Source organism: Mytilus californianus, unplaced genomic scaffold (genome assembly GCF_021869535.1).
Source record: "Mytilus californianus isolate M0D057914Y unplaced genomic scaffold, xbMytCali1.0.p SCAF_18, whole genome shotgun sequence".
Taxonomy (NCBI): Eukaryota; Metazoa; Mollusca; class Bivalvia; order Mytilida; family Mytilidae; genus Mytilus; species Mytilus californianus.
The window spans coordinates 6,487,156-6,515,076 of record NW_026262666.1 but is presented as its reverse complement, the minus strand read 5'-3'; the positions used below and the strand labels follow the sequence as shown (position 1 = coordinate 6,515,076).

Genomic DNA, 27,921 nt, shown 5'->3' with positions numbered 1-27,921 from the left:
ATGTGAAGTCGTACTTGACCTCGGCAAAATTATATGTGCTATAAATAATAAAGTAACTAGATAAGGATTCTAAGTGTATTGCACATGTATAGTCCCAGATTTGAACAGCTACAATCTTCTTCTAAATTGAAAGTGAAAGTAAAATCGAATGTAATCGTATCTACTCGGCTATTCTCGCCAAGTCTTATTATTGGCGTAACGGGAATGACCGAGTAGGTACGGTTGGGCTAGAAATTGCGATACATGTATCTTTAATATCCGACAAGAGTGGGAGGCAGATAAAGTGAAAGTATAGATTAGAAGAAAACAGGGGCAGTCGACTGACATTTTCCATTCTTGAATAGTATTTGGTAATTTGAAATAACAACGTTGTTATTAGTAAATTAACGGAAATATGGACTCAGTAAGACAGTAACTGAAACAGGAACTAAAAAAGAGAGAGAGGGGTGACAATTACGTATATGTTCCCCCCAACAGAAGTTCCACTGGAAACTTTGCTATAAACAATGTCATAATATCTGCTCATGTTAGAACAAATATTCTATACCATTTATTCCGTAAGGAACATATACTGTAATATTTATTCCAGTGGAAATAATATTCATGATATTCCAGAATATTTTTTCCATTTGATACTAAATATTATGAAGGAACTTCTATTTTGTGACACTGGGGGACTTAATACCAAAGGCGAAGCAATTATAAGTCAAACTTTAAAAGCAAAAAATACTGAGTAACACAAACCTTAGGTGCAGAACTGTAGCTCTTTGTTAAAATATATTTAGTCCTTGTGATATTTTTTGACAGTTACTGAGTTACTGAAAGCTAATTAGAAGTATTATAAATAAATTGTGTTTCACAGCTAGGCCAAATTAAATTCCAGGTAACATTTACTGTAAATGTTTACAAAGTACATTGTTAATTAAATGAGTACGGTTTGGCAAACAGCAATTTGACAATCAGATCATTTAATATTTTTAAGGAATAATTTTGTGGCTAAATATATGAAAATGTCACGGAACCTGAGTGTGATGACTAATTTGTGTAAATGTTGTTTTGTTTGTTTAATAAGCATTATAAATGTTGTACTGTACATTTAAAAGGAATTAAAACTTTAATTAAGAATTGAAGGCTTCTTTTTGTTGTTTTATTGGATATTACTAAAAAAAAACTTCCAATTTTTATAACTACAATTTTAATGCTATAATAACGAAATTACAAGTTGAATTTTTAAGCTTTTAGTTTGTTTTCCTATGCATTGTTGTAATGGAGTCAAGAAGAACACATGCATAGTCATATAAATGTTTCATTTTATTGGAAAATAAAACATATTTTTGTCTGCCAATTGAAATTGAAGGATCTGAACTTTTGCAAAATATTTAATATGAACCATGTTGATTTTATTTAATAACAGACATGGCAGACAAAAGAGATCTTTTTCCAGAGATAGAACCTTATGACACAGGGGTGTTAAAGGTATCAGACTTACATTCCATCTATTATGAACAGAGTGGTAACAAGAATGGAAACCCAGTTGTTTTCATGTGAGTTATCTATATACGTATGTCCTCATGCATATGTATGAGATATTTTCTTTTTGTATCCAACGCTGCTAGTAAGTTATAATTTCCCCCTTGTGTTTTATGACTTCTCATTCATCAAATTGTGTACAAGAAGATTAAGTTCGAAATATGAGAAAGACCCAAAAGGATGGTTTTTATACGACAGTAGTATATTGGTATCACGTCGTCATCGTCGTCCGAAGACATTTGATTTCAAGACAATAACTTTAGTATTAGTAAATAGAAATCGAAGAAATTTAAACATAAGGTTAATAACCACAAAAGGAAGGTTGGGATTGATTTTGGGGGTTATGGTCCCAACAGTTTAGGAATTGGGGCCAAAAAGGGGCCCAAATAAGCTTTTTTCTAGTATCATGACAATAACTTGTGGAACAGTGTATGGATCTCTCTGAAATTATACCACAAGTTTCCATACCACAAAGGGATGGTTAGGATTGACTTTGGAGGGTTATGGCTCAAACCGTTTAGGAATGAGGGCCAAAAAAGTGAGAAAAACAAGGGTGTCCTGGTTAATGGACAATTACTTAAGTATGTAAGGGAGGTAATTCAAACACTATTTTTAATTACCTCCCTTAAACTGCTTTTAAATTATTTATAAAGAATTTTTGTATTGTCTTGAGGTGATTAGCTGTCAATTCATTTTTAGAAGTTACTATTTTAATAATTTTAAAAATGCTGATTAAGGTAAATTAATTTTAGCTATGATATATGTATGTCATTTTCTATTTTAAGACTTTTATGATGTATTTAAATGAGTTATTATGGTTGCAAACTCCATTGGAAATTTGAATTGAAATTATGACCATGACTGAGGGAAAGATTTTTTTTGGGGAAAAAGGGGGGAGGGGGGGTTAAAAAAAAATTGGGGAGGGGGTAAAAAAAATTGGTGGGGGGATGGGGGATGACAATTTTTTCTCCTCAAGATTTCAGAAATCAAAAATCCTTTAAATTATTTTTTGTTTTTGAAAAAAAGGGGGGAGGTCAATTCCCAACAGCATAGTGTATTGCACAAAAGCAAAAAATTGAATATAAATTCAGTTATTCTGTGTCAGAAACCTATTATGTGTCAAATATTGAATTACAATCCAAATTCAGACCTGTATCAAGCGCGAATATTGTGTCCATGTTTGCCCCAACTCTTCAGGGTTGGACCTCTGCGGTCGTATCCAGCTGCACTCGGCGAAGCAATTTATTAGTTTTTAAGGCAATGACAAGATATTTGATATGCTTAACATGCTTTAGGGAGCATATTTTGTTTTAATGCTGTTCAATAAGAAATGATTTCTATAAATAAACAAAACATTGGAATGCTGGTCAGTCTTCCACAAATATTTGCTAAAAGAGACAGCTCTCATGCAATCAATTAAGAATACTTTTATAAATTGTGACTTGGATGGAGAGTTGTCTCATTGGCACTCATACCACATCTTCTTATATCTATATAATAATATTAATAAACTGGCTTAAAAGAAGAAAGTAAGAGAAGAAGAACACATAATATATGTCTCAAGAATAAATATGCATTAACTGTAGAAATATATAAGTTAAAACACCTCAAACACTAACAAACCATTTAAATCTTGCACACATGGCTGGAGACTTACTCTGTATGTATAATGGAACATAAAGGATATCATGCATTAATTCATGACACAAAATCTCTGAAGTACTTAGAAAAACCAATATCAAAAAGACACAAAATGAATATTGCTTATTTTCATCTCAAAGTTAAAAAGACTAAGGCATCCAACACTGCAAGTTTAATATAACCCTTATTAGCACCAGTTTCATCAGATGGTTTTGCTATATGTTGATGATGTTTATTGAAAAACACAGCTGTTGGATACTAATAGAGGGTTGTAATTGGGGTACCTTCATGACTAATAACGGTAAAAAATCTTGCCAAATGACGTTAACGGTAATTTTTGGTACATGATGATGAAATGTACACATTCTTTTAGACAATAAAAAAATCGACTGATTTTGACGAATCAGGTTAAATTTTTTTCAAAAATGATGGTAACGATAAATATTTGAGACCTCTGATGAATCACGATAAGGATATTTTGACGAATCACGGTAAAATTTTAACCAATTTGATGCTAACGGTAGCCTAAAATGACAGTTTGATGCCTGACGGTAAAGGGCAATTCCAACCCTCTTATTAGCACCAGTTTCATCAGATGTTTTTGTTAAATGTTGATGATGTTTATTGAAAAACACGGCTGTGGGCTACTATCAATAGATTATATCTTCATATTAGTCAAACATAATCACGCAGGCATTTAAGGGTTTCAAAATAACAAGGTTTTTAAAAGACTGTTATAGATTGATAGGATATGAATAAGGGAACTTAAAAATTAGAAGAAAATGATAGGTCTGTGTTCTAGTTTTTGAGATATAATCAATTGAAAATTTGGCGGGAAATGGTTCTCTCTAGATTTTTCAAATATTTAACATTGACACCTTTTTCCTTTCAAAAATAATAAAAAAAATAACAACGATTTTATAAAATTTTCAAAAATGACTTTGAAAACTAAATGCAATAGAATTATGAAAAGAAAAGTAGGTGTCAGTGGGCAAAATTTTTATTGGCACTACATGGATAAAACTAGAAGATTCCGAATATTTGACAAAAAGTCAAAAACAAGAGTCGAGAACATCCTTAATCAATGAAGTAGGGGAGAGATTTGTTTCCATCAGGTAAATTCACTATTGACTTTAACATTAATATTTTTCAGTCATGGTGGTCCTGGTGGGGGTACAAGTCCTAGAGACAGACGATTTTTTGATCCAGAAGCTTACAGAATAATCCTGTTTGATCAGAGAGGAGCAGGAAAGTCTCTTCCAGCATATGAACTTAGGGTTAGAAAGTTTGTATATATATACAACATTCTACACTGGCATGTAGGACAAAAAATCATCAAAATTGAAGTTTTTTGCACTTTCAGACTCATACCACAGCAAACACACATATAAAGATTGTATAAGTAAATACTAGTTACTTTGTGCACAAAATGTCATTTTTGCCATATCTATTTACATGAGTAATACCCTTTAATTTATATTTATCTGCTACATATGGTAATGAAGATTCATATTTAAAAGAGTAATTAATTTTGTAAAGACAACTAATTTTTAAAATAAGAAGATATGGTATGATTGCAAATTAGACAACTCTCCACTAACCCGAATAATTCAGTCGTTATATTCCACTGCTCTACGATGGCTACATTAACGCCTGAAGGCCTTGTCAATAAAAAATCGTCAAATAATCATTTGGAATTAGCTCGGTATTTACCTATCTCGATAACATTGAGCTATTACTGATTGGCTCTCTCTCAAAGAAAGCACCAATCAAAATCTTGGATTCGTGACACGTTTTTATTGTATAAAGAATTCAGGCCCTAGCGAGTGAGAGTGTCGATCACTGGGAGGGACTGAATTATTCAGGTTAACTCTCCACCAGATACCAAATGAAATAGAGGTTAACAACTTTAGATCACCATGCATACAGACTTCAACAATGATCAAAACCCATAACGCAAAAGTAATTAACTTTATTATAAAAGGCCTTAAAATGACAAATGCAAAACAATTCAATTAAGAAAACTAACGACGTGATTTCAGTACAAAACAAACGAAAAACAAATATATACAGCAACAAATGACAACCACTGAATAACATGCTCCTGACTTGGGACAGGCACATACAGAATGTGGTGGGGTTAAACATTTTGCTGGCGCCAAACCGAGTATCTATTTGGGTTGCTCACTCAATTTTGACAACATAAAGGTACTATAAATCTCTCATGCAAGTTGGAGGTTTAGCTGACTATAAAACCAGGTTTAATCCACCTTTTTCTTCATAAAATGCCTGTTCAAATTCAGGAATATGACAGTTGATTTCCATTTGTTCCGTTGGTTGATATAGCCAGGTTTTATGGACTCCCACTCCTTTTTGAAGTTACTTTGGAATGCTTTTTTTCCCAATGGTATATTTTTTGCCTATCTTTGCCGAAGAATAGGATCTTATGAAGTTCAAGTCATTTGATATTTCCTTTTTATATATCTTCGGCTTTAAGTTTTTTAATTAATGAAGGTAAATTAAGTAAAGCTCTTTGGACGCACTAAATTTTTAGAATGTAATTTCAAACTTATTTATAACAATAAAGTTTATATAATTACAGGAAAATACAACATGGGATCTGGTGGATGACATTGAAAAACTAAGACAACATCTAAAAATAGATAAATGGGTTGTGTTTGGAGGAAGTTGGGGATCTACGTTAGGACTAGCATACTCCGAGACACACCCTGATAAAGTGAAAGCTGTTATTTTAAGAGGGATTTTTACTTGTCGCAGGTATTTTATATATTATACGCAAGAAAACCATAATAGAGTTTTAGGACTTTCAAAATTGTGCAAAACAAAATAAAGCCTAATTGAGCAAAATAGTTCTTCCTGCTAAAAGAAATTTCTCCTTTTATATAGTGATATGACATTATAAAAATAGCACATAGTTGAGAGGGCAATGGAGCTGATTGTTGCCCGTAAAAAACATTGTCAACTGAGGCGAAGCCATTATTGTCTTTTAATTGTAAATAGAAAGCAATTGACTATATATGAAAGTGCTACAGACCTACAGTTATTAGAAAAACAACAAAAGTGAAGCAAGATATATTTTTTTTATGTTGGCAGTCTATGAAAAATGTGTGAGGCTGTAACATGGAAGTTGATCGTTGTCTTTAAAATTATTGATGCAAAATCAATTTATTTTCCTATAAATTATCATTTTTTGATTGGTCTGCACCAGATTGTGTCATTCATAAAATTGTCTCCCGCTGAGCCATAGAATAGAGTAAATTGTCTCCCTCGTATTAACCAATCAAAATCTGGCATTTTAACATAAAGTATAATCAAATTATATAACCCTTCCCTTTTTGCTTATATAAAAATATTGTAAGAAAAACATGATATCATATTGTAAAGTGTTGTACAGAATATAAAAAACAAAAACAGACAATTTAGCTAAGATTCTAAGTTTATTGGTTGCCAGTTAAAATTACGTAATACTTTGGAAGAAAGAGTTTAAGAATAGATCATTTATAACGATTTTATTTGATAATAGACAACAGTGTATTGTCATTTGCACAATATTGTGTTTGAATTCAAACCATTCAGAAATGAAGGGTGTATTTTGTGGATCCCTATTCAGACAAAATGTATCATGAATTATGGTGTAAATCACAACTGTTCAGACACCTGACTTAAGTACTGTTAATTCAGAAATTAATGCATGTATTAATTAATAATTGCAAATTCTTGACCACTTCAAAAATGCAAAATCTTATTTATGCATAAAACACATTAATGCAAACCCTAAAAATTAGTTGAAAAAGGCTCTACACAAAGCATGCAAAGCACAACTTACAAAAAGACGTAAAGACATAAAGTACCAATTTGAGAGTACTCACAGTTACTGAAAGTTTGTTCAAAGCCAATTACAACTAATAAAAAATTATGTGTCCAAGGTTAAGATATCAATCAGAACACATCAACATGGATCTAGTGTAAAGATATAAACAGCCAAGAGAAAAACATTATCTAGTGTAATGCAAAAGTATAAATTTCAACAGAATGTAGGACTGTAAATGTAATGATCATATGGCTTTTTTGAGGCTTTTTAAGGAATGTGGAATGTAACTTGAGGCTTTTATTCAGTCACAATTGAATGTATTATTAGTTCCGGATGTATTGGCCTTTTAAAGTAAAAGTTTGATTGAATAACATGGGACCCTATGGGAAATACATACAAACGTCTTCTTTTAGAGAACCACTGAATGGAATGAAACCAAACATGGCATGAATGTTCCTTATGAGGTGCTGACCAAGTGTTGTTACTTTGTAGCGGATCCATCATCCAAGATGGCCGCCAGCGGGGGACTTAGTTTAGCATAGGACCCTATGGGAAATACATACAAATGTCTTCTTTTAGAGAACCACTGAATGTAATGAAACCAAACATGGCATGAATGTTTCTTATGAGGTGCTGACCGAGTGTTGTTACTTTGAAGCCGATCCATAATCCAAGATGGCCGCCAGCAGGGGACTTAGTTTAACATGGGACCCTATGGGAAATACATACAAACGTCTTCTTTTAGAGAACCACTGAATGGAATGAAACCAAACATGGCAAGAATGTTCCTTATGAGGTGCTGACCAAGTGTTGTTACTTTGAAGCTGATCCATCATCCAAGATGGCCGCCAGTAGGGGACTTAGTTTAACATTGGACCCTATGGGAAATACATACAAATGTCTTCTTTTAGAGAACCACTGAATGGAATGAAACCAAACATGGCATGAATGTTCCTTATGAGGTGCTGACCGAGTGTTGTTACTTTGAAGCCTATCCATAATCCAAGATGGCCACAAGCGGGTGACTTAGTTTAACATGGGACCCTATGGGAAATACATACAAACGTCTTCTTTTAGAGAACCACTGAATGGAATGAAACCAAACATGGCAAGAATGTTCCTTATGAGGTGCTGACCAAGTGTTGTTACTTTGAAGCTGATCCATAATCCAAGATGGCCGCCAGCAGGGGACTTAGTTTAACATGGGACCCTATGGGAAATACATACAAATGTCTTCTTTTAGAGAACCACTGAATGGAATGAAACCAAACATGGCATGAATGTTCCTTATGAGGTGCTGTCTAAGTGTTGGTACTATTAAGCTGATCCATAATCCAAGATGGCCGCCAGTAGGGGACTTGGTTTAACATTGGACCCTATGGGAAATACATACAAATGTCTTCTTTTAGAGAACCACTGAATGGAATGAAACCAAACATGGCATGAATGTTCCTTATGAGGTGCTGACTGAGTGTTGTTACTTTGAAGCCGATCCATAATCCAAGATGGCCGCAAGCGGGTGACTTAGTTTAACATGGGACCCTATGGGAAATACATACAAACGTCTTCTTTTAGAGAACCACTGAATGGAATGAAACCAAACATGGCAAGAATGTTCCTTATGAGGTGCTGACCAAGTGTTGTTACTTTGAAGCTGATCCATCATCCAAGATGGCAGCCAGCGGGGGACTTTGTTTAACATAGGACCTTATGGGAAATACATACAAATGTCTTCTTTTAGAGAACCACTGAATGCAATGAAACCAAACATGGCATGAATGTTCCTTATGAGGTGTTGACCAAGTGTTGTTACTATGAAGCCGATCCATAATCTAAGATGGACGCCAGCGGAGGACTTAGTTTAACATAGGACCCTATGAGAAATACGTACAAATGTTTTCTTTTAGAGAACCATTGAATGGAATGAAACCAAACATGGCATGCATGTTCCTTTTGAGGTGCTGACCAAGTGTTGTTACTTTGAAGCTGATCCTTCATCCATGATGGCTGCCGGATGGGGACAATGTTTAACAAAGGACCCTATGGACAATACATACACATGTCTTCTTTTAGAGAACCACATACTGAATGGATTGAAACCAAACATGGCATGAATGTTCCTTATGAGGTGCTGACTAAGTTTTGTTACTTTGAAGCTGATCCTTCATCCATGATGGTAGCCAATGGGGGGACTTCCTTTAACATAAGACCCTATGGGAAATACACACAAATGCTTCTTCTAGAGGTGCACTGAATGGAATGAAACCAAAACATGGCATAAATGTTTCTTATGAGGTGCTGATTAAGTGTTGCTACTTTGTTGCAGATTTACTGTTCAAGATGGCCACCAGGATTTTTTATTAAATTACAGGACCAATATTAAACCACTCATTATTAGGGTATCTGTTATGATTTTAATCTATTTTTACATTATTTCCAAAACCAAAGTAGAATCAGGTGAGCGACACAGGCTCTTGAGAGCCTCTAGTTTTAAATTAGATTCAATAAATGTCGAAGTCCTTATGCATATATTTTGTAATTTTTGTCGAGCCTGCGACTTTTGTCGCAGAAAGCTAGACATAAGGATAGTGATCCGGCGGCGGGGTTTACTAACTTTTTAAAAGCTTAATATTTCAGAAGGTAGAAGAATTGGATGCTTCATACTTTGTATATAGATGCCTTATGATATGAAGTTTCCGTCTGTCATATGTCCATTGTCCTTGGGTCTCATTTTCATGGTTCAGTGACTATTTGAAAAAAAAGTTAAGATTTTTTGTAATGTTAATTTCTCTCTTATTATGAGTAATAGGATAACTATATTGGGTATGTGCAAGGTCCTCATGCCTGTCAGACAGTTTTCACTTGACCTCGACCTCATTTCATGGATCAGTGAACAAGGTTAAGTTTTGGTGGTCAAGTCCATATCTCAGATACTATAAGCAATAGGTCTACTATATTTGGTGTATGTAATGATTGTAAGGTGTACATGTCCAACTGGCAGGTGTCATCTGACCTTGACCTCTTTTTCATGGTTCAGTAATCATAGTTTAGTTTTTGTGTTTAGGTCTGTTTGTTTTTCTAATACTGTATGCAAAAGGTCAACTATATTTGGTGTATGGAAATATTTTATGATGTACAAGTCAGTCTGGCAGGTTTTATTTGACCTTGACCTCATTTTCACGGTTCAGTGGTCATAGTTTAGTTTTTGTGTTTTGGTCAGTTTTTCTAATACTGTATGCAATAGGTCAACTATATTTGGTGTATGGAAATATTTTAGGTTGTACATGTCAGTCTGGCAGGTTTTATATGACCTTGACCTCATTTTCACGGTTCATTGCTCAATGTTAAGTTTTTGTGTTTTGGTCTGTTTTTCTTAAACTTTAAAACAATATTTCAACTATATTTGGTGTATGGAATGATTGTAAGGTGTATATGTCTGTCTGGCAGGTATCATCTGACCTTCACCTCATTTTCATGGTTGATTGGTCAATGTTCAGTTTTCCTGGTTAACTTTGTTTCTTAGATACTTTAAGCAATAGAGCAACTATATTTGATGCATGGAATGATTTTAAGGTGTACATGTCTGTCTGGCAGGGTTCATCTGACCTTGACTTTATTTTCATGGTTCATTGGTTAGTATAAAATTTCCATGGTTTGTAGATATAAGAAGATGTGGTATGAGTGCCAATAAGACAACTTTCCATCCAAGTCACAATTTATAAAAGTAAACCATTATAGGTCAAAGTACGGTCTTCAACACGGAGCCTTGGCTCACACCGCACAGCAAGCTATAAAGGGCCCCAAAAATTACTAGTGTAAAACCATTCAAACGGGAAAACCAACGGTCTAATCTATATAAAAAACAAGAAATGAGCAACACTTATGAACCACATCAACTTCTGAACATCAGATTCCTGACTTAGGACAGGTGCAAACAATTGGTCTGTTTCTTTTATACTATAAGCAATAGGTCATCTATATTCTGTGTATGGAATGATTGTATTAAAGGTGTACATGTATTTCCGGCTTGGTTTATCTTACCTTGACCTCATTTTCTTGGATCATAAAAGTTAATGTGATACTTGTAGTAAAACTTTATATGCAGGACTATCAACATAAAATCAATGGTCAGTATAGTAGGCAAGACATTTCAGCGTGTGCACTCTTGTTTTTTTTGGATGATTTCGTCATTCTTAATAATATCTAAAACAGACCCAGCTTGTTCAAAATATAACTGTTCCGGACCCTTTGAGTATTTGGACCATATGTGTATGGTCATAACCATATGAATATATACACATATGGTCAGACCATAAGCGTATACTCCGGATAAATAATATGATGAACGTTGAAAAGATTCGTTTATTGTAATTTGCATAAGGTATGAAATCAGGCATTTTTAAAAAATTAAATTTTTACTCATTCAATCATAGGGTAATGATTGTTACTTTGTTACAAGAACAAAACTGACTTTTAGTCATTAGTTAAAACTACTTAGGATTATAGTAATAGCATTATACAAATTTCATGACCGATTTTTCCTTACGCAACACAATCTGTCGGCTTTAGAAAATAACTTCAAAAAGTCTACATGAACAGTTAAACAAAAAAGTTAATTGTTTTAATAACAGGCACTTTGGGCATTGAATACTCCTTTTTTCCCTGTTTTTTTACTTAAAGTTATTTTTGATAAATTAAATATTCAGTCAAATTAGTTTTAGTTATTGAATGTGCTGTTGTTCATATTCATACGATCTTGCATTTATTTAACTCTAGTTTAGACATGATGACCTGTCCCTCTATTTTTATATGCAAAAATAAGTAAACATTAGAAAACTATTTTTCTTTCAGACTGATCTAAACACCAAAGGTAAACACGAAAAAAAAGGCCATGCCCCAAATATCTGTGGTTTCACATATTAACGAAATATTTCACAGGATAAAGGCGCTTTTAGTTGATTGTAGCAAAGGCAGGATGACAGATGAACAAAGATTCAGACAATATGTAAAAGATAAAGGATTTCAGTCAGTAAACTTGTGCCAATTTTGGCTCAGAGACGAGTGATACCATATAGCGGGTCGTTTTTGCGGGTGTAAAATATCGCGCTTTAGGGGCAACAAAGTATAATCCCAATTAAATATTTTGGCGGATACTGAAATGGTTGCAGTTAAAAAGTTGTAAAAATTGACAATGTTATGGTTAAATGATTGTTTTACCTGCATGAGGTCTTATTTATTGATTATATTTTGATACAGTTAATTAAAAGAATATTGGTACCGGTACTTAGAAATTGGTCACAGGTGTACAAACCTCTGGTAAATATTTAATGTTACGGTTGATTAGTTACGAAATTGACTGGAGCTTTGATGTACTAATTAGATCATGAAATTATCATGAGTGACTTGCAACTTTTATATAATTTGACACTAGTTAATAAGGATAAAATACATGACAGAGTACCTTACACTCTTATATTATCAATTATTTTATTATGTAACCAATTAACTAATTAACACCTGACAGCAAGTGAACAATGGCCTTTTGCATTTATGTTGGTTAAATTAACATAAACCATTATTGATCCTATGAACGGGAAAAATAGTTTTCAAAATGCTTAAGCTATTAAAAAGAACCGAACGTATTGCATAAATTTTCGCGGAATTTAATTTCCCCTTACCCGCCGAAATAAGCGAAAATAAACACCCTGCACAATAACCCGCTTATATATAATACGGTATGTTCCTGAGAAGAAAATTAGAATTTATTTGAAAAATTCCTATCTGGTCTAAATACTCATATGGTCCCCTGTTATCAAACAGGCCAATGGTTTTCTTGTTTGAATTACATGTATTTTTTATTTTGTTGTGTTAGGGCCTTTTTTAGCCCGACTTATAGTTGCTTAAATCATTTGGATTATGGCTGAATGTTGTCTCATTGGCAATCATACAACATCTACTTTTTAGAAAACTGATATATAAAACAAACGTATGAATCATTTGACTCAAGACAAATGTGTGGTGGGTACTTTGTGCATTTAGTTTTTGTCGAGCCTGCGACTTTTGTCGCAGAAAGCTCGACATAGGGATAGCGATCCGGCGGCGGCGGTGGCGGCGTTAGCTAACTTCTTAAAAGCTTTATATTTTAGAAGATGGAAGACCTGGATGCTTCATACTTTGTATATGGATGCCTCATGTTACGAAGTTTCCGTCAGTCACATGTCCAATGTCCTTGACCTCATTTTCATGGTTCAGTGACTACTTGAAAAAAAAGTTCAGATTTTTTGTAATGTTAAATTCTCTCTTATTATAAGTAATAGGATAACTATATTTGGTATGTGCGTACCTTGCAAGGTCCTCATGCCCGTCAGACAGTTTTCACTTGACCTCGACCTCATTTCATGGATCAGTGAACAAGGTTAAGTTTTCGTGGTCAAGTCCATATCTCAGATACTATAAGCAATAGGTCTAGTATATTCGGTGTATGGAAGGACTGTAAGGTGTACATGTCCAACTGGCAGGTGTCATCTGACCTTGACCTCATTTTCATGGTTCAGTGGTTATAGTTAAGTTTTTGTGTTTTGGTCTGTTTTTCTTATACTGTATGCAATAGGTCTACTATATTTGGTGTATGGAATGATTGTAAGGTGTACATGTCTAGCTGGCAGGTGTCATCTGACCTTGACCTCATTTTCATGGTTCAGTGGTCAAAGTTAAGTTTTTGAGTTTTGGTCTTTCTTTCTAATACTGCATGCAATAGGTCAGCTATATTTGGTGTATGGAATGATTGTAAGGTGTACATGTCTAGCTGGCAGGTGTCATCTGACCTTGACCTCATTTTCATGGTTCAGTGGTCAAAGTTAAGTTTTTGAGTTTTGGTCTTTTTTTCTAATACTATATGCAATAGTTCAACTATATTTGGTGTATGAAAATATTTTATGATCTATATGTCAGTTACGCAGGTTTTATTTGACCGTGACCTCATTTTCAAGGTTCATTGCTCAGTGTTAAGTTTTTGTGTTTTCGTCTGTTTTTCTTAAACTATAAGCAATAGGTCAACTATATTTGTTGTATGGAAGAATTGTTAGCTGTACATGCCTGCCTAGCATGGTTCATCTGACCTTGACCTCATTTTCATGGTTCATTGGTCAATGTTTAGTTTACTTGGTTAATGTTAAGTTTATGTGACAGTCGTAATAAAGCTTTATATTTAGGACTATCAACATAATATCAATGATTAGTAAAGAAGGCGAGACATTTCAGCGTGTGCACTCTTGTTATCTAATATGACAAATGTTTCTATTTAAATTATCTTTATTAAAGGAGAGAACTACTATGGTTCTACCAGGATGGATGCAGTTTAATATATCCGGACAAATTTGAAGCCTACAAAGACCATATTCCTGAGGTTTGTATGAAAGATATTACGGAAAACATAGCATTATATATCTATATGGAGTTATTTGCTTTCAGATCAATAGGTCTTTTGTTTGTAGAAACAACTTGACATGCTGAAATTCCAATTTTCAATGAAATGTGCTCAAGGCATAAAATAATAATCTGTTTGAGGTCATTATTACACAAGTTAAAATGCTAACTACAGTTTGTTAAAATATTTAATTCATTTGATATTACATATAGGAAACCATGTGTTGTGGCCAATTAGGGCTTCAGTGTTCAATTTTTGCGCTTCAACATTTTTAGCTCACCTGGCACAAAGGGCCAAGTGACATTTTCTCATCACTTGTCATCCCTAGTCCATTGTCGTCTGTTTACTTCACAAAAATCTTGTGGCGGATCCAGAAATTTTCATAAGGGAGGGCCCACTGACTGCATAAGAGGAGGCCCACTCAATAGAAAAATATGACTGGTGCAATAATGTTCAGAATATTGAGCTCTATCTACATTTGATTTACGTCAAAACTGTCAGACGACTTTTTATACAAGTTATTGCCCTTAAATGGCAAATTTTATCATTTTTAAACATTTTTGCCTATTATCTCTACAATTATAATCAAAGGATAGAAACTTTAAATAGCACAAATGATTAGCAATACAAGATATACAAATAAGTCAACATGACTAAAATTTGTCAGACCACATCTTATGAGAGTTATTTCCCTTTAATGACAATTTTTACCAATTTTTATGCCCACCCCAAAGTGGAGGGGGCATTAAGTTTTACACTTGTCTGTCTGTCTGTACATACATAGGTACGTCCGTACATCCCAAAAATGGTTTCCATTCTCTAACTTTAGTTTGCCTCAACCAAATGATATCAAACTTATACACAATGCTTATTACCACAAAACACAGATCAAGTTTGAATTTTGGTAGTGTCACTTTTTCCGTTCTAGAGTTATGCCCCTTTACAAATGGAAAAATTGCTGAATTTTTCATTTTTTTTCTACTATTGGAGTTATCTTCCTTTGTCCATGATTATAGTTGAATCAACTACAATCAATGCTTTATACAATGCAATGTTTAATTTTGCCTTCCACTGATAAAACACAGATCAAGTTGAATTTTGGTAGTGTCACTTTAACCATTATTGAGTTATGCCCCTTTATAAATTGAAAAATGGAAAAAATTTTAGTTTCCGTTCTGTAACTTAAGTTTGCCCCAACCAAACATGAAACCTATACACAATACTTATTACCACAAAACTAAGATGAAGTACAGATTTGGGTAAGGTCACTTTTATTGTGCTTTAGTTATGTCCCTTTGTAATGTTGTATGCAAGTGGGGGCACCATCTGTGTCCAACGGGACACATTCTTCATTTTTTGTGTTATTGCCTTATATCTTAAAAACTATAGAAGATAGATAGAATCTTTTAAAAAGCAAAAATTATTAGACCAACAAAATCTACAAATAAGAATCCTTATTAGAATTATTACCCTTTAATCAGGATTTTTTACTAAATTTATTTTGCGTTTTGGCCAATATCTTAAAATCTTTAATAGATAGATAGAAATTTTAAAAGTGAAAAATGATCAGCAAGGCAAGATCTACAAATAAGCCATTATGGCCAAAATCTTCTGGTGACTCCTTATTGGAATTATTGCTAATGATTATTTTTAACATTTTTTTGCATCTTTACCCCTGCTAACTTGAAAATTTTAATAGATAAATAGAAACTTATAAAGGAAAAATGATCAGCAAGGCAAGATCTACAACTAAGCCAATATGACCGAAATGATTAGTCAACTATTATTGAAGTTATTGCCCTATAATGACGATTTTTCCCATTTTTGCCTACTATCTTGAAAACTGTAATAGATAGATAAAAACTTTGAATAGCACAAATGATCAGCAAGACAAGATTTACAAATAAGCCATAATGGTCAAAATCTTCAGTTGACTCCTTATTTGAGTTATTGCTAATAATGATTTTTAACATTGTTTTGCATTTTTTCCGTATTATATTGAAAACTATGATAGATAAATAGAAACTTTAAAATTGAGATGAAACTAATAATGCAACACTTTTAGGTGTCAGACCACCAATTCAAAATCCCTATCTATTCAACCAAATTTTGCAAATTTCACAGCTTTCTAAATTATATATATATATTAGAAAACTAAATATCGTAAATAAAATCTTTTTGATTTACACAGTATTGGAAATTGTGCTATGACCTATGAATGTCTGCATGTTTCCATGTTACATGTACACCAAGATTTTTTGGTTCCTTTATGCCATTTCATGATTTTTTTTTTGAAGTGATATATACCTTTCACACTATCCTATAACCAAAATATTTTCATTTTCTATAGGTGAACAGCCACATAATTGATTGATTGGGAGGCTATAATATTCTGTTCCAATTATCATTTTTTGAAGAAAAATTGTATTGCCAGATAAAGTAGAGAAAACAATTATTCTGAATAAATTCATTTACAATTGTTGAAAAATAATAACCAGAGAAAAAAACATGGAACTCCTCTATTATAAAGTGATAATAGATAATTACTAGATAAAGTGACTTTTCATACACTGTAAAATTCATTTGTTTCTTGCTTCTTGATCTTCAAATGCAAATACAGAAACATTTTTGATGTAACTGGACAGTGATTACTAAAGACCACTCCAACAAAAAAGCCATACATGATTTGTCAAGCAGATGAGACATTTCAGCATCTGCACTCTTGTTTGAACTATATTTGGTATATATAATCATTAATATTGCAAGGTACCCATGCCCATGAGACAGTATTTACCTGACCTTAGACTCATTTCATAGGTCAGTGATCAAACTTTGGTAAATTGGTCAGTGATAACTGCTAGAAGTCTTCCTGGTTAGATTCTTTTTTCAGATACTATAAGTAATTGGTCAACTGATCAGTCCGACATGGTTCATTAATTATATTTGATGTACAAAGAATGATTATGAAAGAGAAGCAAAAGATACAGGGGGAACATTCAAACTCCTAAGTTAAACACAAATTGACAAAGCCATTGCAAAGATATGTTATGTTTTTGTGATTTAAGGTCCAATTTCTTATATTCTGACAGTGGTCCTTTGAAATGTTAACTGAAGATCATTAGTGATATATCATGTACATGTAATTTGAAAGAATCAATGATATTTTCTTGATCCAATAAAAAATCCACAATCTATAATATCAGGTTGAACAAGGAGATTTGATAAGTGCCTACTATAGACGTCTAACAAGTGAAGATGAAAAAACAAGACTTTCTGCTGCTAGGGCATGGAGTACTTGGGAAATGATCACATCAAGAATGTTTATTGATGATGAATTAGTGCAGAAAGCAGAAAAGGACACCTGGTGTTTACAGTTTGCCAGAATTGAATGGTATGATATTTTGAAGTAGTTAACTATATTTACTGCAAATTTGCATGCTTTTGTTTGTCAATGCACGTTAGCCATTAGAATATATTTATTTTCATGTTTTGTAATGATATGCTGTGATTTTTTTTATATTTACATCGTTTCAAAAGAGGGGCGAAAGATACCAGAGGGACATTCAAACTCACAAATCAAAAATAAACTGACAACGCCATGGCTAAAAAAGAAAAAAACAAACAGACAAACAAGTATACCATTTGTCAGGATTTTGTCAATGCAACAAAAAAAAACCAGTCAAACTAAGTACACCACGAAAAGTTACGCTTTAACATTACACATGTACAGGTGCTTCCCTTGAAGTAGGTACTCCAACTGAAAACCCAAGGTGAAGAAAAGAGATTACATGAGTGGATATTGTTAACGTTATCATGGTATAAATTCTCGAGGAATGAGAAGTGGAGCAGTGCATGCTTTCCTTAACTCCCATTAGTTGTGATAGTGGAGTACTCTTTTAGCTGAGTTGGTACAGTAATTGCTTTGCTGGGAATATTTTAGCTGCAACAGCTATTTAAAGCATATTCTGAAATAAATACATAGTTGTCTCATTGGCACTCATACCACAGCTTCTTATTTATATGTATAAAAAATTGTTCAAGCATAATCAACTCATTGGTTAACATCAACTTAAACATGAGAGATTTACCAATTATAATTTTTAAAGTGATATACTTCTTATCATTGCCTGTTTACTGCTGAAAAGACAAGTAATTTAGTATAGAATTTTGAACAAGAGTTTAGCAAACGTCAGATTCCTTAGCAAACTATGGACAAGTCTTGGAATTAGTATATTTTGGTAGATGTATGTAAATTTGTCTTCTCCAACATGCTACATATTGTTTCATATTTCTGCACTTTTCAATGCAATTCTGTTTATTGAACAGGAAGTTATTAAACTGTAGTGAAGGCATTATTCTGACAACAATTACAAAGCTTCAGTTTAGTTTTTCTTTAAAAGAAGACAAGACTTTGACTCATTGATTTCCTTTCAACAACTCCAGTTTTTTTTCAATGTGATAACAGATCAGTAGATTTTTTTCAGTTATAATATTAGACAATAAAATTGAGAATGGAAATGGGGAATATGTCAAAGAGACAACATCCCGACCAAAGTTTGGCATTAGTAACATGTCAATGTTTGACAGCTAGACAAAGATTGAAACAAAGTAAAACATGCCATATTCACAGTGTTTAGATCCCATTGTCTGTGTTTACTTTATTCCTGAATGATCAGAGCGAAAAATCTGAACAGTCATTGATGTAGATATGTCTTGTTACTGTAAATTCATAAAGTTTTGCCTAAATCTATTGTTTTAATTTTTATTGTTGATAAAATTGACAAAAAAGTTAGTTTGATAATGGACATTTCAGGATAAAATGCTGTACAAATTATGCTATCAAAATTTAAAATAGAAGTTTTTTTTTCCTTTTCATTGCACAGCAGGGGGATATGGCAATGATCTCTCAGTGTCCATCTGTTTGTGTCCGTCCCGCTGTCAGAAACACATCAATACTCCAAGACCCTATGACAGAAAGCTTTTATTTGTTGTCACATTCTTTTGACTGTAATGTATCATCATTGGACTTAGACCTTTTTTAAGATTATTGTAACAATAACATCTTGTGATCGCATCCCCTCTGATTCCATTTTATAAAATGCTCTTGATGTTTTGCCATCATGTATAGTTGACCATACTGTACTGCCATTTTGATTTGACATTTTTATCCTCATTAAACAATACAAGAACAAAGGTTACAGAGAAGAATTGAATAAACATACATATAAAAAAGCAGGCATAAAAATGATGATGAGATGAGATAACATATAGAAATTTGGTGATTAGTTTCATATTTAAGGAAAATATAGCTGTAGTCTATTGCGTAGTTTGAAATGGTATAAAATATTTTCTTCAATAACTGTTTTTACTAATTTCCATTGCAGCCATTATTTTGTTCATGGTATTTTCATGAAGTCTGAGTCACAGTTATTAGACAATGCAGATAAATTAAGCAACATTCCTGTTACAATAATTCAAGGTCGTTATGACGTAATTTGTCCTGTAGAAACAGCATGGCTACTACACAAGGTAGTCTTTATTCTTTACTGTTTTTATTTAAATGTGTTACATTACGGGGCATACACAAATAGATAACTGAAAAGTCTGTATTGTGTGAAGCAGAACTGCAGGATTCATTTCAAACCATAGGTAAAGAAAGATTCTTCTGTAATCGTTAGATTTGAAATCAATTTAATTGTAACATATGAACATAGTGGTTATGAATAGAGAAAATCTGATATCATAGTAAGTGTTCGAAATGTCAAGATCTATATACTATCTATTTCAACCAAGATCACTTGGCATCTGTTGTTTATCAATCTTCATTGTCACGGCGCGGACATCTTATTACTTTTACAGAAATTCTCTTGTCTAAAGATCTAAAATTACATGTAAGTCATATTGATGAAATTTAATGTTTTGTGAGATATATTATGTAGGTGAAAGTTAGTTTTTAATGTTTCATTGATGTTACTTATAGTTTTATTTCAAGTAAAGGAAAAATGAACCAATTGTGTTATTGTAAATTACTTCTATTTCGGTTTTAACCAAAATAAATTTCTCATTTCAGAAATTGCCACATGCTGACTTCCACATAGTTCAGGATGCTGGTCATTCAACCAAGGAAGAAGGAATTCAGTCACAGTTGATTGGAGCTACACAAAAATATAAACATTTATAATTATTTATGTTTATCATGTTCATAGGATATGAGAAATTTCTTTTGAACTTCCTTAACAATGCTTATACAAGCCAATAAACAGAAAATATTTATAAAAGTTATAGTTGAATGATTTTTAATCAGATAAACCAGTGATTGAAATGAATTTTAATGTACATTTGATCAAGTATGAATATCTAGTTTTCACATAATTAAGCAATACCGATGTTTCATTGATGTTTAAATTTGCTACAGGACATTCAGATATATAAAGAACTATTAATTAATGGACAAATTTAATTCAACTTAACCCGTAGCAGACAGGCATTTGGAAATCTGATAAACAGAAACTTTGCTGAAGGAGAACATAATTATTTTCAATGATTGTGATAAATAATTACAAAATCTTCAATTATGAATCAATGCAGCCTTACATTCCAATAAATCAATAAAGCCTTACATTCCAATAAATCAATGCTGTCTTGCATTCCAATAAATCAATGCTGCCTTGCATTCCAATAAATCAATGCTGCTTTACACTGAAATAAATAGATACAGCCTTTATTTCCAATGAATCAATGCAGTCTTGCATTCCAATAGATCAATTCGGCTTTAAACTCAAATAAATCAATACAGCCTTAATTTCTAATAAATCAATACCGTTCTGCATTCCAATGAATCAACGCAGCCTTCCTTTCCAACGAATCAATACAGCCTTGCATTCCAATGAATCAATACAACCTTACATTCCAATGAATCAATGCAGCCTTACATTCCAACGAATCAAAACAACCTTACATTCCAATGAATCAATGCTGCCTTACATTCCAATGAATCAATACAGCCTTACATTCCAATAAATCAAAACAGCCTCACATTCCAATAAATCAATGCAGCCTTACATTCCAATGAATCAATACAGCCTTACATTCCAATGAATCAATGCAGCCTTACATTCCAATGAATCAATGCTGCCTTACATTCCAATGAATCAATACAGCCTTACATTTCTATGAATCAATGCTGCCTTACATATCAATGAATCAATGCTGCCTTACATTCAAATAAATCAATGCTGCCTTGCATTTCAATGAATCAATGCTGCCTTACACTCCAATGAATCTATTCAACCTTACATTCCAATGAATAAATATAACCTTTCATTCCAATGCACCAATATAGCCTTACATTCCAATGAATCAATACAGCCTTACTTTCCAATGAATCAAAACAGTCTTACATTTTAATGAATCAATACAACCTTACATTCCAATAAATCAATCTACCCTTACATTCCAAAATATAAATATAGCCTTACATTCCAATGAGTCAATATTGCCTTACTTTACAATTAATCAAAACAGCCTTACATTCTAATGAATCAATACAACACTACATTCCAATAAATCAAAACAGCCTTACATTCCTATGAATCAATACAGCCTTACGCTCCAATAAATCAAAACAGCCTCTCATTCCAATGAATCAATACAGCTTCACATTCCAATGAATCAACACACTATTACTTTCCAATGAATCAATGCTGCCTTACATTCCAATGAATCAATATAACCTTTCATTCCAATGAATAAATACAACATTACATCCCAATGAATCAATACAGCCTCACATTCCAATGAATCAATACAGTCTTACATTCCAATGAATCAATAAAAGCTTTCATTCCAATGAATCAATACAACATTACATTCCAATGAATCAATACAGCCTTACATTCCAATGAATCAATACAACCTTACATTCCAATAAATCAATACAGCGTCACATTCCAAAGAATCAATAAAACCTTACATTCCAATAAATCAATATAGCGTCACATTCCAATGAATCAATACAGCCTTACAATCCAATGAATCATTACAGCGTCACATTCCAATGAAACAATACAGACTAACATTTCAATGAACCAATATAACCTTACGTTCCAATAAATCAATATAACCTTTCATTCCAATGAATCAATACAACATTACAATTAATCAATACAACCTTGCATTCCAATGAATCAATACAACATTACAATTAATCAATACAACCTTGCATTCCAATGAATCAATACAACCTTACATTCCAATAAATCAATACAGCCTGACATTCCAATGAATCAATACAGCCTTACATTCCAATGAATCAATACAACCTTACATTCCAATGGATCAATACAGCCTTTTATTCCAATGAATCAATACAGCCTTACATTCTAATGAATCAATACAACATTATATTCCAATAAATCAATGCAGCCATAGATTCCAATGAATCAATATAACCTTTTATTCCAATGAATCAATACATCCTTACATTCCAATAAATCATTACAACCTTACATTATAATAAATCAATACAGCCTTACATTCTAATGAATCAATACCGCCTTTCATTCCAATGAATCAATACAGACTTACATTCCAATGAATCAATATTGCCTTATATTCCAATGAAACAATACAGCCTCACATTCCAATGAATCAATAAAGCCTTACATTCCAATAAATCAATAAAGCCTTACATTCCAGTGAATAAATACAAACTTACATTCCAATGAAACAATACAGGCTTACATTCCAATGAAACAATACAGCCTTGCATTCCAATGAATCAATAAAGCCTTACATTCCAATGAATCAATAAAGCCTTACATTCCAATGGATTCATTATTATTGGTTGGTATCATTTTTTGTGTTTTTTGTTGTTGGTATAGATGAATCATGAATTCAAGTGTTCAATGAAGTACAGATTTCCTCATTGGCAATCATACAACATTTAATGTTCTACCAGCCTGAGGATGGATGCAGTTTAATTTATCCGGACAAATTTGAAGCCTACAAAGACCATATTCCTGAGGTTTCATTTGAAAGATATTACGGAGAACATAACATTATATAACTATATGGAGTAATTTGCTTTCAGATCAATAGGTCATTCATTTGCAGAAACAAATGTGCTTAAGGCGAACAATAATAATCTCTGTGAGGTCATTATTACACAAGTTAAGATGCCAACTACAGTTTGTTAAAAAAATATTTCATGTGATATTACGTATAGGAAACCATGTGTGTTGTGGCCAATTAGGGCTTCGGTGTGCAATTTTTCCACTTCAACATTTTTAGCTCATCTGGCCCAAAGGGCTAAGTGAGCTTTTCTCATCACTTGGCGTCCATTTTCTGTAGTCCGTCGTCTTCTGTTTACTTTTACAAAAATCTTTTCCTCTGAAACTACTGGGTCAGATTTATCCAAACTTGACCAAAATCATCATTGTGGTATCTAGTATAAAAAACGGCTGACGTGGCTAAATGGAATAATTAAAACAAGAAAACCAAGATAATGCAAGTTTTGCCTATTATTTTAAAAAACCTTGAATTCTACTGATCAGTTTGACATGGTTCATCAACTATATTGGATGTACAAGAATCAATGCGAAAGATACAGAGGGGACATTTAAACTGCTAAGTCGATAACAAACTGTCAAAGCCATTGCAAAAAACAACCAAAATACAAAAAAACAGTATACATGTCCATCTGATCTTGACCTTATTTATATGTTTCATTGGTCTATGTTATGTTTTTGTGATTTAAGGTCCAATTTCTTATATTCTGCCAGTGTTCATAGCCTTTGAAATGGTTACTGAAGATCATTAGTGATACATCATGTACATGTTATTTGAAACAATCAAGGAAAATTAAATTTCAATGACATAAGGTTACTGTTATTTCAGAAAGTATTGTGAGGTTTTTATTTTGAGTCTTCACGAAAAACTTTTGAATCTTCAGGCCGAAGCTGAATTTTTTGAAAATTTTAATTAGATTCTATTGGCCTGTAGATATGATTTTTACAGACCCGACAGCATTTTAACAAGCCTGGGCTGGTGGGCCTGTTGTTGAGCGCGAAGACTGTAATTATTGCGAATAATGCGACTGGATGAGTATCGCAATAATAAGAACTCATATTCTGATATCTTATACATTAATCTGTATTCATACTTTTCTAAATCTCGCATTTTAGTCCATTCTTCAAAAATCGCAATAATTTCTAAAACTACAGTATATAGAAGAGCAGTTTCTTGAACCAATAAGACATCAACAATCTATGTTATCAGGATAAACAAGGAGATTTGATAAGTGCCTACTATAGACGTCTAACAAGTGAAGATGAAAAAAACAGGACTTTCTGCTGCTAGGGCATGGTGTACTTGGGAAATGAGCACATCAAGAATGTTTATTGATGATGAATTAGTGCAGAAAGCAGAAAAGGACCCCTGATGTTAAAGGTTTGCCAGAATTGAATGGTATGATGATTTGAAGTATTTAACAAACTATATTAACTGCAAATTTGCATGGTTTTGTTTGTCGATGCACTTTAGCCATTAGAGGTTGCACTTTGTAAATACAGCTGTTTCAAAAACCACGCCTCTTTATGGGAGTTATATAATATTCATAGATATTTTTTTTGTTTACGTACTGGTTCCCAGATATGATCTCTATGTTTCATCTCATAGAGACATAACTTTGGAATGTTACCAGTATATTTACACATGGTTCCAGGGAATCTTGAATTCTGAGGGTCACCTAAAATGGAGGTACGGGTAGTACAGAATTTAAGTATATGTTAAAACTCTTAGAATTTCGGTTCATATAAATGTTGAAAATATGCCGCACAGCCCTATGTTTTGTCATTTGAATAAAATAGTAGTGCATATCAACTTTCCATTCTAGGATATAATTTTTCACGAAACTTCATAGTAAAAGTGGCACAGTTTTAGCCGTAAAGAGAGTTCCTATGGGAAATTGCTTTGTCTATATTTACAGAAATGCAACATATAATGTATTTATTTAATGTTATGCTGTGTTTTGTTTTATGTTTACACGGTTTCAAGTATACCAATTTCAGGACTTTGTCAATGGAGCAAAAAAAAAACAACAGTAAAACTAAGTTCACCACGAAAAGTAATACTTTTACATTACACATGTACCCGTCATAGGCGGATCCAGGGGGGCCTGGAGGGCCCGCCCCCCCCCCCCCCCCTTTCGTGGGAAATATTTGTTTAATTATATAGGGAATCACTGAAGCATGACTGGAGCGCCCCCCCCCCCCCCCCTTATGAAAAGTTCTGGATCCGCCACTGCCTGTGCTCCCCTTGAAGTAGGTACCCCAACTGAAAACCCAAGGTGAAGAAAAGAGATTACATGAATAGATATTGTTATTATGGTATAATCAATTCTTGAGGAGTGAAAAGTGGAGCAGTGCTTTCCTTGACTCCCATTAGTTGTGATAGCGGAGTACTCTTTTAGCTGAGTTGGTACAGTAATTGCTTACTGGGACTATTTTAGCTGCAACTGCTATTTGAAGCATCTGAAATAAATACATGTATAAAGAATTTTTGAAGCATAAACAAACCATTGGTTAAAATCAACTTAAACATGAGAGATTTACCAATAATAATGTTTAAAATGATATCCTTATCATAATTGCCTGTTTACTGTTGAAAAGACAAGTCATTTTAGTATCATTGACATGGCCATAATTATAAATTAACTGTTTACAAAACTTAAAATTTTTGAAATACTAAGGCTTTTCTACCTCGGGAATAGATTACCTTAGCTGTATTTGGCAAAACTTTTATGAATGTTTGGTCCTCAATCCTCTTCAACTTCGTACCTTATTTGGCCTTTTTAACTTTTTTTGATTCGAGCGTCACTGATGAGTCTTTTGTAGACGAAACGCGCGTGTGGCGCAAATACTAAATTTCAATCCTGGTATCTATGATGAGTTTATTGGTAGAAAAATTCTGAAAAGCGTTTAGCAAACTTCAGATTCCTTGGCAAACAATGGACAAGTCTTAGAATTAGTTTATTTTTTTGTAGATGTATATAAATTTGTCTTCTCCAACATGCTACATATTCCTTCATATTTCTGCACTTTTTAATGCAGTTCAGATTACTGTGCAGAAAGTTAACTGTAATGAATGCATCATTCTGACAACAATTACAAAGCTTCAGTTTAGTTCTTCTTAAAAAGAAAGACAATACTTTGACATTGATTTCCTTGCAACATTTTTTTCTTTTTTTAAACAAATCAGTAGATTTTTTTCAGTTATAATATAAAACAGTTTGGCATTAATAACATGTCAAAGTTTGACAGCTAGACAAAGATTGAAACAAAGTAAAACGTGCCATATTCACAGTGTTTAGATCCCATTGTCTGTGTTTACCTTATTCATGCAATAATGATAATTGTGATTTCCTGTGTACAAATTATGCTATCAATATTTAAAATGGAAATTTTTGTTCCTTTTCATTGCACAGCAGGGAATATGGTAATGGTCTCTGTCCATCTGTCGTGTGTCCGTCCGTCCCTTCGTCAGAAACACATCAATACTCCAAGACCCTTTGACCGAAATCTTTCACACTTTGTGAGGATTATTTGTTGTCTCATTCTCTTGACTGTGCTGTATCATCAGTAAGATTTGACAATTTTACAGGAGTAATTGGACTTAGACCATTTTAAGGCAGTTAAGCTGCCTTATGCTAGCACTCTAGATTTGCTTTTTTACCCGGGAATTCTGAAATAGGTCCCATTCCCCTTATTTAGCAGGCTGGTAGTTTATGTATAACTAATTGGACACTTTTTTGCAAGCTTTTAGTTCTGGAACACAAAAAATATGTCTAGAATAACCTTCAAGAAAGATAAGAAGTTAGCAATATCCTTTAACTTTACGTTCCGCTATAGATGATGTTCTCTCACTAAATAATACAAAATTTGGTGACTATGTTGAACGAATCTATCTCATCGAACTAGAGATAAAGGATACTACAGATACAGTTAAGTCTGCCTCATATCTTGACTAACATTTAGAAATTGACAATGGGGGTCTGGTTGAAAACAAAACTTTACGACAAAAGAGATGATTTCAGCTTCCCAATTGTGAACTTTCCATTTCTATGTAGCAACATTCCAGCAGCGCCTGCATATGGAGTATATATCTCCCAATTGATACGATATTCCCGGGCTTGTATTTCCTATTATGATTTCCTTGATAGAGGATTCTGCTCACAAGGAAGCTATTAAACCAAGAGTTCAAAAGTGTGAAGTTGAAATCATCCCTTCGTTAATTTTACGGACGCCATCACGAGTTGGTTGACCGTTATGGAATAACCGTTTCACAGATGATATCGGATATGTTCCTTATTTTGTAACTACAATACCCTTCCCTTTTCACGAATGTGACCTACCGAATTAGACTATTTACCGGATTTGTAATAACATAAGCAGCACGACGGGTGCCACATGTGGAGCAGGATCTGCTCACCCTT

The 27,921-nt window shown here is 33.2% G+C and overlaps 1 protein-coding gene across 2 annotated transcripts; it reads left to right on the top strand.

Annotated features, from left to right (window-relative positions):
- The first annotated feature begins 199 nt into the window (after positions 1–199).
- On the top strand, positions 200–21,048 carry LOC127726633 (probable proline iminopeptidase). Of its 2 annotated transcripts, none has more exons than XM_052234055.1 (8): positions 200–350; positions 1,415–1,544; positions 4,325–4,448; positions 5,774–5,949; positions 14,324–14,408; positions 17,633–17,820; positions 19,814–19,958; positions 20,500–21,048. In XM_052234055.1, the coding sequence occupies exons 2-8, from the start codon at positions 1,417–1,419 to the stop codon at positions 20,608–20,610; spliced, it is 957 nt and encodes a 318-aa protein (XP_052090015.1). In that variant the 5' UTR covers positions 200–350; positions 1,415–1,416; the 3' UTR covers positions 20,611–21,048. The 2 variants fall into 2 exon arrangements, with proteins under 2 accessions (XP_052090015.1, XP_052090016.1); XM_052234056.1 differs by lacking the exon at positions 200–350 and adding an exon at positions 417–557.
- The last annotated feature ends 6,873 nt before the right edge of the window (positions 21,049–27,921 follow it).